This window comes from Panicum hallii, chromosome 4, assembly GCF_002211085.1.
Source record: "Panicum hallii strain FIL2 chromosome 4, PHallii_v3.1, whole genome shotgun sequence".
Classification (NCBI taxonomy): domain Eukaryota; kingdom Viridiplantae; phylum Streptophyta; class Magnoliopsida; order Poales; family Poaceae; genus Panicum; species Panicum hallii.
Window position 1 is genome coordinate 1,559,788 of NC_038045.1, and position 17,492 is coordinate 1,577,279.

A 17,492-nucleotide genomic window follows, 5' to 3' on the forward strand; every position below is an offset into this window, starting at 1 on the left:
GTTAGGCAGCGAACCAAACACATCTATAGTGTTGGGCTAGGTGTCAAACAGCGTAAGGCCCGTTAGTCCTCATTCCGGCCCACCCATGCGGCGACCGACGACCCGACGCAGCCTCATGGGCTCTTCCTGCTCCAGCACGGGCCCACGAAACCACTACATAAGCCCGCCACCCGGCTAGGGTTTCCCCCCACCAGCCTCCCAAGCCTCCGCCTCCCCTGCCTCCTCCGCCGCCGCGCGCGCAGACGACCAGCGACCCGCAGGCATGGGCGTGTACACCTTCGTGTGCCGCAACTCCGGCGGCGAGTGGACGGCCAAGCAGCACTCCGGCGAGATCGAGGCCTCCGCCGCCACCCCCTACGAGCTGCAGCGCCGCCTCGTCGCCGCCGCCTCCGCGGTCGACTCCGCGTGCGGCGTCCAGTCCTCCTTCTCCATGGTCTCCCCCAGCTCCGCCGTCTTCCAGGTCTGGCCACGCGACTCAGCCCACCCTACCCCCCGGATCCAACACTCTAGTAGAATGTTTTATTCGAATTGTTTCGGTAGTTTAGGATCTGGACTTGCTACGCTGCGGGTGTATCGCCGTTTCTCGTCGCATCACATGAATGGTAGGTTTCGAACTGGATTGTTGTGTAGTAACTGCTGGTAGTCCCTATAGCAAGATTTGTTACTCTGTTTAGTTTTCGCGTTGGTGGAGAGTAAGCGCTTTAGTGCTCTGCAGAGACACTCGACTTCTGTTTTCAAGTTGTAATTATTTCATAACCTGTGACGTTCTTCCTGATCTGTATATAATAGGAGTTGGGACTGTGCTTGATCTACTAGTGTCATGTGTTCACCAGAAAATTATGTGCTGATTGCTTGTAGCTATACTTTAGTTGGTTATATGTACTTTAGAATTAAACCATTTTAATATTTTGAAGGTCTTGCTGTGTTTCAATCCCGTGACTCTTTATTACAATTACTTTAAAACAGTTTGATGTTAATAAACTTCTTGTTGTGTTTTGTTCCTGTATGATGTTAAAAAGACAACGTGATGATGCTGTTTTCTCGAGCTCCATGATCGTAGCTTTAATTTGCAAGTAGCATCACTTGTCTGCTTATTTGTCAGTAACCCGTTACTTGATCGTTGAAAAAATTGCACCATTCAACTTTGTAATGTTATTGGTAATTCTATATCTGCCAAGACTGCCAGTGCTGCAACGATTGCCATTGTTTGTGTATCCTGATGGTCTTTTGAACCTAATAATGCAGGTGATTGTTGGTGCTGTTGGTGGGGGTGCGATGATCAGTGGAGGTGCTGCTGTTGGTGGTGCTGCTGCCTCTGGTGGTGGTGCGGCTGAGGCCCCCAAGGAGGAGAAAAAGGAAGAGGAGAAGGAAGAGAGCGATGATGACATGGGTTTCTCCCTGTTCGACTAGATTATCTAGCTCCCATAAGTGGTGGTTTGGTCCTATTGCGGTACTTAATTTTGCTGTCCTGTTGACACGAGCCAGTGGCTTGTGAACCTGAAAACTCTGTTAAATTGTTACAAGCAATCCCTGAGTTCCCAGTTCATGTGAGGATTTGGCTATGTTGTTTAGAATCAAATATCTCTGTTCTCTTGTTCTTGTGATTTCTCTTGTGTGGGTTAGCGCAGATTGTCCAGACTGGGCTACAAGCTTGAGTGAGGAGGTAACACATCATGTAGGGCTGGTTGTCCTTGGCTTCACCATTCAAATGTACCCGCGCACATTTGATTGAACTTGTCTGAAGTATTATATTACCCTGCTGCATCCTCGTCCCTTTGCTCTTTTCACTAGCACGCGGTCTTTTATTTACCTACCTGATCACGCACGGCCCAAACAAACACAATGCATGTTGTTCATGCACTGTGAGTTTCTGAATCGGTTGATGGCTTTGGCATCGCAGCAAAGCACAGATCAGGCTTGGAGGGACTATCATCAGTTGGGGCTTGCACATGAAGATGCAATTTGTCAGCAGGAGAAGGAATTTGGAGTGAGTGTGGTCACTGTGAAATATCCGACAACACAGTGTAGCTGGAGCAGCTAGCAGAGAAGGGGAAATTAATTAGCTGGAAATTAATTTACGATCTCTTCCAGCACTTGTTCCAATGCAATGTCTGTCTGTACGCAAGCGATAGACGATGTTGCTCTTCGCCGTAGATCACTGCTCGATCTTGCACAACTAACGCTCAAGCTCATCTGCACGCAGCAATGCAGCATGCCTTCTGAACTACTCTCAAGAGCTAGCCATAGGGCGTAGAGCTAGCTGTAAAGAAAAAGAGAGGAATCCGGCCCGGCCGGCTTTCAGGCGTACGTGGAGAACATTTGCATTCAGATGGTGAAGTTGCTTGCATGGCTTGCCGCACTTGGGACGACGGTATACCATTGTGGGCATGTGCACATACTTATTTATCATTTTGAATATGTTCATATACTAATTCTAAGATACTTAAGTATATGTATGAAAAATTTCAACAGCATTCCTATTTTTTAAATATATCATGATTATACATTAATACTAGTATATAAAAGTTGATATATAAAAATAAGTACGTACATATACTCCATGTATGATCACATACTTAAAGATAAAAATGAGTTTATGTTTCTTGGGAATGTGCTTTTATTCTCATTTGCGCTCGCTACAAGTAGCTAGTTTACCAGATTGAATCATTGACGATATAAAGCAAACTGCTGACACTTATCACTGCAAGTCTCTTGGAAAGGTCTTCAAATGGAATGCCTTTCGGCTTTCATAAGGCTCCTTGCATTCGTAAGCAGTTATTTAGGATGAGGCGGCGTAAAGGAAAGCAGCGATTGTTTGTTTTCAACATGGTGGGCCAGCGGCCGTAGCGCTTTATTCGTCAAATTTCTAAAGACATGGACAATTCCCTGTGCACGCGAAACCTTTAGCAATATGGTGGCATTTCCCCTTAAGCTGTGCCTCCAAAAATTCATCAAATTTCTAGAGAAAAGAATAATTTCCAGACGACAAGAAAAGGTTTTAAATTGTTCTAAAAATATATACACCCAATAAAAAATTAATGTTAAATCAGCTGATAGAAAAGGTTTTATGGTTGGTATCAACGGTAAAATAAATGCCTGTTCAACATGGATTGAAGAAAATGTTTAATCAGCAAGCCGTTCAACTACTGTTGAATCAACCAAAAACTATTAAGTTAATCTAAGAATAAATAAAATGCTATATTTCTAAAGGAATGTTAGTGTTTAAGTTCAAAAATGTTGTGGCAACTTTTTAGGAAATGATTGAGGAAACACTTACAAAGCATTGACAAACAGTTCAAAAAATATAAAAATGGTAAGGCGAGACTTAGACAAAAAGAAGCCCCATCGAAGTTGGTTTTTCCTCTATGGAGCCCTATTGGCAAAAGGGAGAAGAATCACCTGAATACGCTTTTAAAGATAATACATTAGCTAGCCCAGAGAGTCCGTCCAACCATGGCTTAGACGCCACGAGTTTATAGGATTTGATGACAAATCTTCGATTAAGAGAGCCCTAGCATCTTTTTGGAGGGATGAAAGTGTCATTCATCCATTGTTAGTACTACACCCATAGATGGACAAGTGCAAGTCTTCAAGGAGACTACTATCAAACAAAATAGCAACACCCATAGATGGACAAGCGCAAGTCTTCAAGGAGACTACTAAGCAGCCTTCTTCATTTTTCACCAAGTTCATCATCGCCTGTTTGAAGAGATCTGATAGTAAAAATATTATCAGTTCATCACTTCCCAACGGATGCATCTAACATGCGAGTCAAATTTTATCACTTGACTCAATCCATGCATTTAAAAGATAAACCTGTTCTCAAAGTAAAAAAAAAATATTGCCAGAGCCAACTAACTGGCATACATAAAAGACGGCAAAGCACTAAAAAGATGTGATGGAACAGTTATAATAATGCAGGAAAAATAACTTGCCTGGACCAGCTTTGTCAAATCGAGGCAGAGTCTTTTTATTAGAAACTTCGTATTTGCCTAAATAGTAAACTATTTGTTAGAATCAAGGCGGATGCGTATTCAGATAAACAGTGAACTATTTGTTAGACGTATAATCTATCTGTATCCCAATCATAGAACCGAAGCCCAACCACGCTTGTTCTCAAAATAAAGGGTAACCAAGATATACAGAAATTCGAACTGCAAGCTAAAAATCAACAAATCCTACATAACAATTGAACTTCACTTGACTGCACAAGAGTGCCATGTGCTGGAGCGTCAGCCAAAAAGAAAAGGCTAACTACAATGCTTTGACAGAGACTGGTCTTTTTTTCTTTCTTTACTGTGGTAGAGATCGGGTTGGAGTTGAAATGAGATGCATACCTCTTTCAATGATTTCAACACCACGAGACAGTTTTACAGTTAACTGTATTCTGCCAGGGATGCGTTTGGTGGTGTTGAACACGTCAAGCTACAAATATAAAATAAAATAAAATTCTTAGTGCGGCTGATAACCAACTGGAATAAGATTATTTCAATCCCAAAGACACAACAACCACAGAGCCAAAGTTACAAGTAAATTGGTGTATGATAGAGATGAAAGCCTGAGCCACTAGCACAGATATAACAGTGAAAAGTAACAGTAATACAAATAATAGTTAAAAGGAGATTGATAGCCCAGATCATGGTTCAGGTATATGTATTACCGATTTCTACGTGCTCCTATCAAAATACGACATCCGATTCCAATCACAAAAATGCAAGTCATTTAGAACATTGACATTGTCTACAAGGTGAGATCTTGACTTGGAAGTTTCTAAACGAGGACTTACCACTAACACTACATCCTTGTCGGAATCATATTCACACATACCAAATAGCCCTTGCATGTATCCAGCAACATATTCTCCAACTAACACAGCAACAAGTAACATATGCCATCACCATAAAGCAACATAATATGCATGAAATATGATTTCTATTCATAATATTTGTAGGGAACATAACAAATCTTTAATGCACACATACCTGAATTGCAGTAGCAATGCATTCTCTGTTCACAGCTTGAATAATATCACCAATCCTAACACCATGATTCTCGGCATTCGATCCTCCTGACACCTGTGCTTCAATGGAAATAAATTACTCCTTACGCATAACAATGACCCGAACTTTCAAGCTACCTAGGACTTTAAAACAGTCAATGTTCCAAAATTTTCCTATGGACAGTAAACAGAGGAATCGGGGGACTGAAATACGAACCTATCTTCTCGAAGTATTGTTGTCTCGCCTTTTCGTAGGCTTTGGATAACTCTGGGTCTGGCCAAATCGATGGTTCGGAGAGTTGCTGTCCGTTGGAATCATACTCCACCAGATCCGGCCTACGAATGGGAGAGTTGGGTACAAAGGCAGTAGCCTCCATGGAGTCACTTGCCGCGGGAGCAACTGACCTCGGCACAACCTCCACCTCTTCCACTCCGACAGTTGAAGCTGGCGTTGCAGTTAAAGCTGAAGTCACCACCTGTGCGCCGCCATCAGCTGTGACCTCGCCAGTGATGCCACGACGCCCACGGCGTGGTGCAGAGGAGAGACGTAGCCTCTTGCTGGCCGTCGATGGGGACCCCGACGCCTCCTCCTGCGTGACGGTCGGCGCCATCTCTGACTGGGGCGAGGTGACAGATCCGGCCGCCCTCGACCGGGACCTCGTCACCTTCCTCGAGTCGGGTTCGACTGACTGGGCCGACTGCTCTCCGGAGGAAGATCGCCGCTGTCTTCCCATCGGTAGGAAGATCTGGAGTCGATGCGAGTACGGATCGCGCCGCCGCTACCATACCGCTACCATGCAAATTGGTTGTAATTATCATATATTTAATATTTCTAATCAGTGTTTAAATATTCGATGTGATAGGAACTAAAATTATCCAAACATCCCTTTACTTGTGCACTAGTAAAAGTGGTAAAATTTGTGATTAGTTTCTAAATATGATTGCTCAATAATAATTCAGCTTTAACCACCTTGGAGTGTCGACATCCATATATATATATATATATATATATATATTCCAGGTTCGCAAAAAGTGATTGTGCTCTGATTGGAAGCTACCAAGCATCCTGATAAAATTTAAATAAATTGTAATATAGTAGATAATACTCTAATTTTTGGCCTTTTTCATCTTGATTCTAATAACAAGGAAAAATCCATGCATATTTTTGTCCACCATAACATTCTTGACTGTGACGAGGTGCGTGGTTGTTGACATCCGCCTCGACTAATGTTCTTCGACTGCCTAGTCGTCAAGTAAAAGAAGCTTCCACTCTTGCCAAGGGATGAGAGCGAGCGTCATCTCCACAAAGGGGCAGCATATATATCGTCAGCTGGGTCAACAACCTTGAACAGCTTACGGATCGCAGTGTCCTGCAATTGAACAGATGCATGTGTACTTTGATGAGCATAACACTATGCATCTTTATTATGGGAGTGATGGCCAACCGGCCGGAACATCTTTGGGCAGTAAGTAATCCATCCATTTGAAATCACACGAATTGTTATGTTTTGAGCCTTCAGGAGGGAAGTTTGTCCACACTTGCTTTCTCCTTTGGATCAAATGCTGATGATTTCAGTCAGGTCCAATATGGCTTGACCTTGTCTTCCTACTGCATTGCATGCCTATTCCAAAAAACACATTCAAGAAATGAGAAATTTATTTCTGTTGTCAGAAAGGAATATGCATGACATTCTGAAGAAAAAAAAGCAAATCCTCTCTCCTACAAAAATATTTGAAAAGAATTAAGAATCTATATATTGAGCTTATGCAATATATATGCAGCACGTAAAGCATGCATGATTGGTAAAAGAATTGGTAAGGTATAGTTCATTGTCCTCCTAATATATATGGAACTTCTTCATAGAGCAGAACCAGTATCGAGTCAGGGTTTTAGCGTTCTTACCCCTGTTTAGAAGTGAAATGGTGATTTTGCTCCTATTTTCAACTGTGCGATTATATCTCCGCTTTTTAAAATGAAGGGAGCGTTTGCCCCTATTCCATGAAGACCAGTTAACGGTGTTAAAATTGGTAGGCAAAGATTAATTTGTCCTTGCGGATTTGCCTCTACTGCTATGTGAAGCAACGTGGATTTGCCCTCGCGGATTTACGGATTTGCATTGAAGCAACGCGGCAGTTCGCTGAGTCCAGGGTTGGTTTAGCTGATAGGTGTATCCGTGCCCTGGATTTGGTGTTTGACTCCGTCAAAAGTCTTGCCCTATGGTCCCAAGAAATAAAAGGAATAGGTGAAGAAGGTTAGAAAAGGCTGGAGGCAATCAGAGAGATGTGGCTCAAACTGCTGCAATCACTGAAAAAACTGAGTCTGGATCAGAGAGAGGAGGCATGAAATTATGGGCTAGCTTCGCTCCAGCGATGCCTAACAGCAACAGAAGAAATCTGCCTCCAGTCAGCGACATGGTCTCATGCCTTTGATCTCGTCATATTTGCCTTGCTCGATGATTTGCTGGAGATCGGCCAGAATCACTCCCAGAAGGACTACAGAAACATGGAAGGTTCCTTCTGCTGGGGCGCCGCGCGCGCGAGGTTTCCCTGGTGCTGCTGCCGCCGCCCCCTCGTCGGCTGCCGCCCGATTTTGGATAGGGTTCCATCAGAGAGAGTTTGGGGATGAGACGAGAGAGAGATTTTGATAGGGTTAAGGGTACTATCAACTATGGTCTTTTTCCATTGCTCTGAATTTTTCTCCATTTTTTTTCCATTGCTCTTAATTCACATCGTCTAATGCAGATATTTAAGGACCATTTGAGATATGCCTAATTGCAATGTCAAGCTTCTCGGCTACTTCAGGTTGAGCTGCAGGTCATACAAAACATATAAAATCTAGCAGATAATCATCACGTACGGCCAAGAAGCAAGTGCACCTGATCAATACCAATTAGCTGCAGGTTGAGAATTAGCTCCTAGTTCTTGTGCCCCTTGGCAATGGCCACCCCCGCCCGCTGAATTCACTCTCTGCCATGTTGGCCGGCGCGGGCCCAGATTGGTTGGTGTCCGTCGAACTTGCATTGTGATGAGCTCATGATCGTGCTGTGAACAACTAACTCTGGGAGCTAGACCAACGCCAGAATACTGACTGAATCTTCAGTGCCTGCATGCGCAGAATTATTATATATCTGGAGCTACGTACACAAAGCTAGCTCCAAGGAACTCGCACTGACGATGACACCGGCGTGGCTCGATCTGCCTCGGCCGGGTGCACGTTGTCGTTGGCTTGGCGGCCTAGAATTTGCCACAGTAATATTGTTGTCTGATGCTAGCTTTTGACAATATACATTGACCGCTAGCTGTTACAAAGAAACCTCTCTATTATGCATCTGCCAGCAATAGCTATGAGCCAGAGTTTGGAAAAGGAGATTAACTAACCATCACGCGCGACAACTGCACGAGGAAAAAGAAGTCAATTTCTTGGCTCCGAAGCACCCATTGACCTGCATAATCCTAGACAACAAAACTAGGGATTCACGACGTTATATCGCGCTCAATCGCTGGCACGCCTCTTGTTTCTGATCAGAGAGACAGACGTAGCATCACATTCACCGGTATCAACGCTGCCATCGTGCAGATTTAGCTCACCTTCATTTTCTGTTCCAGCAAAGAGTAGTACATACCGTCATCCATGATCAACACCATTGATTTTTTCTAGAGACAACACCACTGAATTCTTTTTAGAAACAGCAACACTGAATTTTACCTGAACTTCTTCCTTGCATGCCACCATCCATCCTCAGGGGCGAATTTTGAGCTTTTTCTTGACTGATCGAACCCAGGGGCGTCCTTAATATTCAAAGCTTTCTCAATCGCGTGAGCAGATCTGATGCTTCGGCATGAGGAAACAGCTCGGACGATTCGACGCCTCAGCCGTCGAACTCATCACAGCACAGGGAACGAACGGGATTCCAAGACCGACTTGCCATGGCCGAATCGGCAATAATGAGGTCACGCCGGGGCCTGCATGCAAAACAGCCTCTCGGAATAAATAGCGCGCACACTTCTCTCTGCTACGGCGAAGCTCTGGCCACGAGGAGGAAAAAATAGATTTTTTTTCCTCTGTCCTCCTCACAATTTCCCCACGGGCTGGAAAGCAACTGATCCTCCTCTTTTCTTTTTCTTCTTTCGCCAATCCGTCGGTTGGAATCGATTTCGAATCGCGCGGCCAGGCGCCCGGCGGAGATCGCCGGACCTTCTCGGAGCTAAGCGAATCGAGGTAACAATCTCCTCCCCGTCTTGAGGATTTCTGGGTGAGGTGAGGTCTATCTCTATCTCGGCTGTGTACGGCCTCGGGAGGTTTTGGCACTTCCCGCGGTTTCGCGACCAATCCCAGAGCCAATTCCCCTCTTCCGGCGTTGGATTAAATCTGGTTCCGGGCTCAACTTCTTTTTACCGGGGGATGCGGGCTGCCTCGCCCGGAGGAGTGGGGTTCGTGTTCCGCGTGATCAGGCTAAAAAATTGCGTCTTTATGCTAAGATATTACAAAGATCCCCTTTAATTCTTGCGCACTAGAGCCTTTGATCAAGTAAGGCACTAGTGAAAATTGCTAGTGTGTACATGGTGGTTACTGCTTTAGCACCCACATGTGGTTATGTTCACGCGAAAGAGCTTGGTTTATTCCCCCAAACTGGAACTGGCGCCTTTTGCGGCTTGTAATCTTGCTCAGCAAATGGGGTTGCTCGAATCATGTCGTTCTTGTGTTTTATCACCTGCTTCAACGGCTTGGAATTTGGGCGTGAGCTTCTCTTGTTCCGTCGTGTTGATTGTGGAAACGGCGTGCTTGATGGTTCCATATTGGTCTCTGAGAGGGCCACGGTAGCCCCCCACGTCAAGTTTGACAATTCTTCTTATGTTTGTGGTTGGAAATTCTCGCGGCGATTTGCATATTGTTATAATGATTTGTTGAATTATGATGGAGAAACTCCTAATATTCTCAGGAAATAAGTTGTAGCACGTGGAAAACTCTGCAGAGTGAGGACAAGACCAGAGTTTTCAAGCTGTGCTGTCCATGTATCATGAGCACATTTTTCTGCTGCGCCTTTGCATAGTTGCATCTGTTGTACTCCTGGGTTTGTTGTCTGGGAAACTACTTGCTCATCTCATTGGCATGCCACTAAACATGCAGTGTGGGAGGCTCGAATCCTTTTCTGTTACAGTTTTAAGCTTTCCTTCTTTACTCCATTCTCAGTCGATTGTCATGTCAAGTCATATCTGAATTACTGCTCTGACAACAAACGGCACTAGTTATGGAGGAATCCTTGCTTTTGCTGTTTGCTTATTTACTCCATCTGTAGTTGATTTAACATAATTGGAAGCTGGCATGTAACTTGGTTGTCGTGTCAAGCCATTGTTTCAACTGTCCTGAGAATGTTAAAACAGTTGAGCTGACTGTGTGATAATGGAAGGCGAAGGTCTAATTGGTTACTAATTGGAATCCTCTTTGTTGAACTTATGACACTGCAGAAGCCACTTGCTAGGAGCCTAGAGTGTGCCTGAATTTCTGTTACCACTTCTCCTGACTAGCCAACTTATAATGGGATGGGGAAACATCATAACCAGACGGCTCAAAGTTTTCTCCATGGCACTGCTTATCTACTTTGACTATAAGGTGTGGTTCTGTTTCTTTTCTCAATGATGTTCTTCCATAGACCAGCCTCTTCCATTTTGTTGCAACAGATTAACATCTTCGCGATGCACGAGCAGGCAGTTCAGAAGAGAGTTCAATGGGTTAGCACTGGTAAAAAGAGTGCTATGTGGGCGAAAACACATGAGAGAAATGCTCGCCGTGTCCTCAACCTGATGATAGAATTAGAAGGTTTATGGGTGAAAATGGGCCAGTATTTGTCCACAAGAGCAGATGTGCTTCCTGAACCCTACATAAATGTCCTCAAGCAATTGCAGGATTCACTTCCTCCACGCCCTTTCAAAGAGGTATGAATACCTGTCCTTGAATAGTTGGAGATTGGTAATTTTGTTCGGTCCTGATATAACATTTTCTGTACGTTTGCAATGATCTAAGTTGCAGCCATTACTTATCCTGGTTCTTGTCTCACTTGTGCAGGTTCGTGGAACGATAGAGAAAGAACTTGGAAAATCCATGAGTGATCTTTTTGCTGATTTTGTCCTGGACCCTCTTGCAACTGCCTCAGTAAGTACTTTAGTATCAAAGTGAACTTTAGACTTTACTTATCTGATATAAATTCATAATATGCTCATTTGAGGCTTCATTGAACGGTAACAGATAGCACAAGTTCACCGGGCAACTCTGGCAGATGGAAGAGAAGTAGTTGTCAAAATTCAGCATGATGGTATCAAAGAGATCATATTAGAGGTTTATCTCTAATCTGGCAAGTATGTATGTGTAGCACAGTTGGAGTCTGTTACATTTTTGTATTGGTGGTCAGGATCTGAAGAACGCAAAATCATTGGTTGAATGGATAGCGTGGGCAGAACCTCAGTATGATTTTAACCCAATGATTGATGAATGGTGCAAGGAGGCACCAAAGGAACTTGATTTTAACCATGAAGCAGGTAATTCTCCTTGCTCAGTTTCATACCCATACGCTTCTCTGGACAATTTTCCATATTCTCTCCCTCCCTCCCTTGAAGTCATAGTCTCGTGGCTCATGAAGAGGTCATCTTGATAATGTATGGTACAAATTCTTTAATTGTAGAGAACACTAGGACCGTCTCCAGGAATCTTAGTGACAGAACTGACTGTGGGAGTGGCAGTATTTCCAGTGCTGTTGATGTACTGATTCCAGAAGTTCTTCAGGTCTATCTTTCAGTTTTCTCTACTGTTTTTCTTTTATTATTTTTTTTGAAAATCAAGTTACCATTATCTGAAGAACTGTTGTTTTGTGTGTCAGTCAACTGACAAGGTTCTAATTCTGGAATATATGAATGGGATTCGCTTAAATGACAATGATTCGTTGGAAGCATATGGTGTTGATAAGCAAAAACTTGTTGAAGAGATAACCCGTGCATACGCTCATCAAATATACATTGATGGCTTCTTTAATGGTGACCCTCACCCTGGTAATAATATGCGTTTTGGGAAGGTTTCTGTCATCTTTCCCATTGTATTCCTTGCACATTAATTCATATTTGCATGGATTTTTCCTTCTGTAGGGAATTTTCTTGTGAGCAAGGAACCTCCGCATAAACCGATTCTCCTTGACTTTGGGCTCACTAAGCGCATATCAAAATCTATGAGGCAGGCACTAGCTAAGATGTTTTTGTCATGCGCAGAGGTTTGTGAACGTCAATCTTCTAAGTAATCCAAAGATAGTATAGTGTAATATGCAACATTTCCCTTGGAGTAGCTGCAGTATTTTCTTATTTTAGATATAGAACCCAAATAAGCATGTCTTGTTTACTTTTTTATCTTTTCTTAAAACCAATGTCTCTATCTTTTGTTTTTACTCATTCATGATGTGGTAGACTTGTATAAGATGACATATAAGAGAAACAAAATGAACTTGGGAGATATGGCCCCTAAGCTATAAGAGCAGCATATCCCAAGGCTATAAGAGATCAACTGAGAACCAAGCAATAGCTCGGTTGGTAGAGCCTCCAGATTAGAGGCCACCCACCAGGTGCTCAAATGTTAATTACATTATGCTATGTGAGTACCTTCCTAAAGAGTTTGGTGCACCCCTCTCTTAAGAGAAAGCCAAGGGGATGTCTCTCCCTGTGTTCTTTTTTTTTTGTTACAAGAGATCACTTCACTTGTATTTTGAAGTATTGACATCTCATGATCAAAGTTTACAACACGGATTCTTCAATTTATTCTACTTTTATTACTTATTTTCTAGCTTCTCATACAGTAGTTAATTGTATGTAATTTACATATCTGAGATGAACATGCTAATTTTTAGGGAGATCATGTGGCACTGCTGTCAGCATTTGCAGAGATGGGGCTCAAACTGCGGGTTGACATGCCCCAGCAGGCTATGGATATTGCCACAGTATTCTTTCGCCAGTCAACTACTGCAAATGAAGCAAAGGTAGGTTGAAGGCTACTATGTCCATTGTACAACATTTTATTTACTTTTTTTGTCACCTTATCAGTAACTTTGGATATTTGGAGTAACAGTTTATTTGTGGTTATTTATACGTATTAGGAAAACATAAAGGCACTCAATGACCAAAGAGAACGAAATGTCAAAGCTCTTCAAGAAAAGATGAAACTGAACAAGAAGGAGGTTCAACGTTTTAATCCTGTGAGTAGGAATGCCCCGCCTGCAACTTTCCTCATTCGATAGATGTGTCACATGAAAGTTTTCATGCTTTTAGGTGGATGCTTTCCCTGGGGATGCAATAATATTTATGAGGGTCTTGAATCTTCTCAGAGGTATGGGTTTGATTTGGCTTTGCTCATTCTTATGAGATATCCAGTATCTTAATGAAATTTTCTTGTAAAAAATATGCAGGTCTTTCAGCTTCACTAAATGTTAGGATAGTTTATCTAGACATCATGAGGCCGTTTGCTGAATCAACTTTGCTAGGGTGAGATGCTATTTATTTGGAACTGTCATGCCAATGATTGCACCATCTTTATGGTAGAATATTATGTGTCTCTTCTTAATGTCATTGCTGATTTATGACTTCACTTTGATCAGGAGTTTAACGCACGGGCAAATACCAAATAGTCAGTGGATTTATGACTCACCTGCTAACTCTGATTTGGAGTCTAAACTGAGAAATTATCTGCTTGAGTTGGGAAGTGACAAAATTTTAGGAATACAGGTAGGACTTCCTATGATTCAATTATGTGCACAATAACTCTCTACGAATACTATATGCCTTACAGTTGTTTCTTCCCCAGATCTGCGCATATAAAGATGGAAAGGTCATAATAGATACTGCTGCTGGTATGTTGGGGAAGTACGATCCACGACCTGTTCAACCTGATTCTCTCTTTCCTGTTTTCTCAGTGACTAAGGGTATCACTGCTGGGATGGTACATTGGCTTGTCAACAAAGAGTGAGTGATTAATTCAATACCAGGTTCCTTTCAATTTTGCAGTGTAAATATGTCTGCGTGGAATTGATTTACACTATACTATATAATTTGCCATGCGTACGAATTGTTTCTCATATTTATAATAGCACCTACTTGCAAATGATTTTCATTTGTGTGAACCATAAGCATTGTAGCATTTCACATTTTCTAATATCCCAACTGGTTAATACAAGGATATTCCATCTTTGTATGCTTAGATGGAAAATTGTACACTTGCATACTGAAGTACATAATGGCCCACCTGGGATTTTTTTAAATGGTCAAACAAACATTTCTAACCCATCTGTTGAGTGTCATGTAGAGTTGCCAAAATGGATGTTAAGAACATTAACTGTGCATCTAGACATTTATTCCACAAGTTGAAGTTGCTCAAGCTATTTTGTGACAGCATACTCCAATCTTTCAGGAAGTTGAAGTATGAGGAAACAGTTGCCAACATATGGCCAAATTTTGGAAGTAACAGAAAGGAGCTAATAAAGGTTCAAAATCTTCCTTGTGTCTGTTCTTATATGTGACATGGCATTTCTTGGCTAATAGACTACCTCATTTGCTATTTCCTAAATAAAGGTGCATCATCTTCTAAATCATACATCTGGTTTGCACAATGCACTGGGAGATGTGGTGAAGAATGATCCTTTGTTGATATGCGACTGGGAAGAGACACTAAACCAGATTGCCAAGTGTACACCTGAGACCGAACCTGGTTTGGCACAAATTTACCATTACCTATCATTTGGTTGGTTGTGTGGCGGAGTCATAGAGGTATATTTCTTCCTACTATAATGTAAATTGGGTCTTGTTTTTTATAAGATTGAACTTTGTTGGTTGCGTAAACAGATGTTATGTGGGTCATACTAATCTGTAATATGGTTTATGGTTAGCTAAACTTAAATGTAAACCCCCATCTAGTTATCTCTTTTGGGTCCAATAGCTTAACTATGGGGGTTTATAAGTCAATATAATGCTCTAACTGAACTTTTCATGAATCCTGATACTGGTATTTGACAATAATAGCATGCATCCGGGAAGAAGTTTCAAGAGGTTCTAGAAGAGGCTATTGTTCGCCCTCTTCACATTGACGGGGAGCTATATATCGGGATTCCACCAGGTATGTTGCAGATCTCCTATGAATCGAGGCTTACATTGTTTACTAGAACTCTATCCAAATATTTTTTTTAACATTGTTCACCTGGTCTGCTGCTTTTTATTTTGTGATAAGAAATCTAATTTTCCCTTTATATCTTGTTTTTGTTGTGTGCTTAAGGGTTAAGGAAAAAAGAACCATCAATGTCTTGGACATAAGTTTTTCTGGGTGGGGGTGGGGTGTGTGTTCAATGGGGAAATGCTCAGTCAAGCTGCGAGTGCAGACTGCATTTGTAAAGGCACTATATTGGGGGTACTGTTTTTATAAAATTTGATTAATTGAGTTTTGGGCTTAACTGCCAGTCCGCCACAGTATTATGCAAGTACCTGCCGTCTTTATGTTTTTGTATCAGTTATATAATGTTGGATGCTTGTTTTGGCAGTTTGCATAAAAGGTTACTATTTTTCTCTGTCTTTCAAACTCTTTGGAGGGAATACCTGCTCTTTTAGACATGCCTACTATGATTTGATTGGATTAATGAGAATCATAATTTAATCATATTTTTACTGTTCTACATACCCTCTGTCTAATGTTCGTTGCATTCTGTTCCTTCTCAGGTGTTGAGTCTCGTCTGGCTGCGCTGACAATTGACACTGAGGAACTTCAGAAGCTATCAGGAATCAGGGCAGGGCCAGATATTCCACAAGAATTGCTGAGCAATGTCGCGCAAATGGCATCCGGTGTACCGGTTCTGTTCAACACGCTAAATGTTCGCCGAGCCATTATTCCTGCTGCTAATGGCCACTGCTCTGCTCGAGCACTTGCTCGATACTACGCAGCACTTGCAACTGGTGGTTCAATTCCTCCGCCACACTCTGCTGACTCCAAGCCGCCCCTTGGCAGCCATGTGCATACCCCCAAGTTCCCTACGGCTCCACTCAAGAAGAAAAAAGGCGCTGGAAAGAAGGGTGTCAGTTCCACAGGAAATCTCCAAGATGGGAGCAACACCGACAAGAATGGATACAGCCAGCTACGCACCAGTGATGTCGACGACGATGCAGCAGCAGCAGGAAGCGGCAGCAGGATCTTCAGCAGTGACAAGATCCTCGACGCGTTCATGGGCGTCGGCGAATACGAGAGCATGGTACACCCAAATGGCAAGTTCGGGCTTGGGTTCAGGAGGTACACCCACTCCAGCAGCACGCTGAGGTGCTTCGGGCACTCTGGGATGGGCGGGTCCACCGGGTTTTGTGACGTTGAGAACAACTTCGCCATCGCGGTGATGGTGAACAAGATGTCACTGGGAAGCGTCACGCGCGGCATTGTCCGGTTCATCTTGGAGGAGCTGGGTCTGCCTGTGCCCGACGAGTTCTCGGTATCAGGGGAGAAGGGGCCTGACATGGTGCTTAACCTTGCACAACCTCAGCAACAGAGATGACGACGACGATGACAAAGCAAAGCTGATGTGATTGTGGACTTACCACTTCGGTAGCTTCTGTTGTGAAACTAGACAGTGAAATAGGAAACGAGAAAAAAATACAGAATTTCACGGTATGTATTATACACACGCATGCCATTTTGATTGTGATGTGGCATGTAAAAAACTCCGCAGACTGCTTTCCTTTGGCAGAATCTACTGTGTAAATTTTACGATCAAAGAAAATGGCAAGCTGGTATGGTGAATTACAGAATTGTTTTTGTGTTGAACTGCACGCTCTACGTGCTGAGAACGACAGTTCGGAATGTACCCATCAGTTTCCAGAGACCAGTGCAAGAAAAGCACTTGACTTTCTGCTTTCCGTGTGCGCTTAGCTCCTCACCGTGTTAACTTTACTAGAGACCAGCACAAGAACTGCACGCTTGGCTTTCCTAGAGCGTTTTGTTAACTTTTCTTTTCCATTTTTGAAAGGTTTCTTTTTCGTTCTTGAGATGGAACTTGAGTTGACTTTTTGGTCCCCCTTATGTGACCGTGTGCTTCTGATGGGTAGGAATTGTTTGGGCCTACTTTCAGGTTGCTAAGGACGCAGCCTGTGATTTGTCATTTAATGCAAACACTTGACCATTTCATCATGATAGAAAAAGAGGAATCAATCAAGGGCTCTGCTGAACAGGATACTCGCTTCGTTCCAAATTGTAGATCGTTTTGGCAATTAGATACATAAATTTTGCTATGCATCTAAATATACATTGTGTCTATATACATAGCAAAATTTATGTATATTGATTTGCTAAAACGAACTACAATTTGAAACGGAGGGAATACTTCGAACACCTCATTTAATTTCCATTCTTGTTACTAAACAAATCACTATACTTAGTTATAACTCTTGCACGGTGATTGTCTTGTTATCGAGGCTGTTTGTGTGGGTGTTTTTTTGT

At 42.7% G+C, this 17,492-nt stretch overlaps 2 protein-coding genes across 2 annotated transcripts; both read left to right on the forward strand.

The window, feature by feature from the left end:
• Positions 1–174: 174 nt before the first annotated feature.
• On the forward strand, positions 175–1,667 carry LOC112891103 (60S acidic ribosomal protein P3). Its single transcript, XM_025958036.1, has 2 exons — positions 175–460; positions 1,246–1,667. The coding sequence occupies exons 1-2, from the start codon at positions 263–265 to the stop codon at positions 1,408–1,410; spliced, it is 363 nt and encodes a 120-aa protein (XP_025813821.1). The 5' UTR covers positions 175–262; the 3' UTR covers positions 1,411–1,667.
• A 7,361-nt stretch (positions 1,668–9,028) lies between these two features.
• On the forward strand, positions 9,029–16,804 carry LOC112889243. Its single transcript, XM_025955785.1, has 19 exons — positions 9,029–9,218; positions 10,466–10,610; positions 10,706–10,933; positions 11,064–11,150; positions 11,244–11,333; positions 11,407–11,533; positions 11,677–11,777; positions 11,872–12,040; positions 12,134–12,255; positions 12,883–13,011; positions 13,129–13,227; positions 13,301–13,358; positions 13,438–13,513; positions 13,627–13,753; positions 13,833–13,990; positions 14,436–14,508; positions 14,597–14,791; positions 15,044–15,137; positions 15,731–16,804. The coding sequence occupies exons 2-19, from the start codon at positions 10,536–10,538 to the stop codon at positions 16,549–16,551; spliced, it is 2,829 nt and encodes a 942-aa protein (XP_025811570.1). The 5' UTR covers positions 9,029–9,218; positions 10,466–10,535; the 3' UTR covers positions 16,552–16,804.
• The last annotated feature ends 688 nt before the right edge of the window (positions 16,805–17,492 follow it).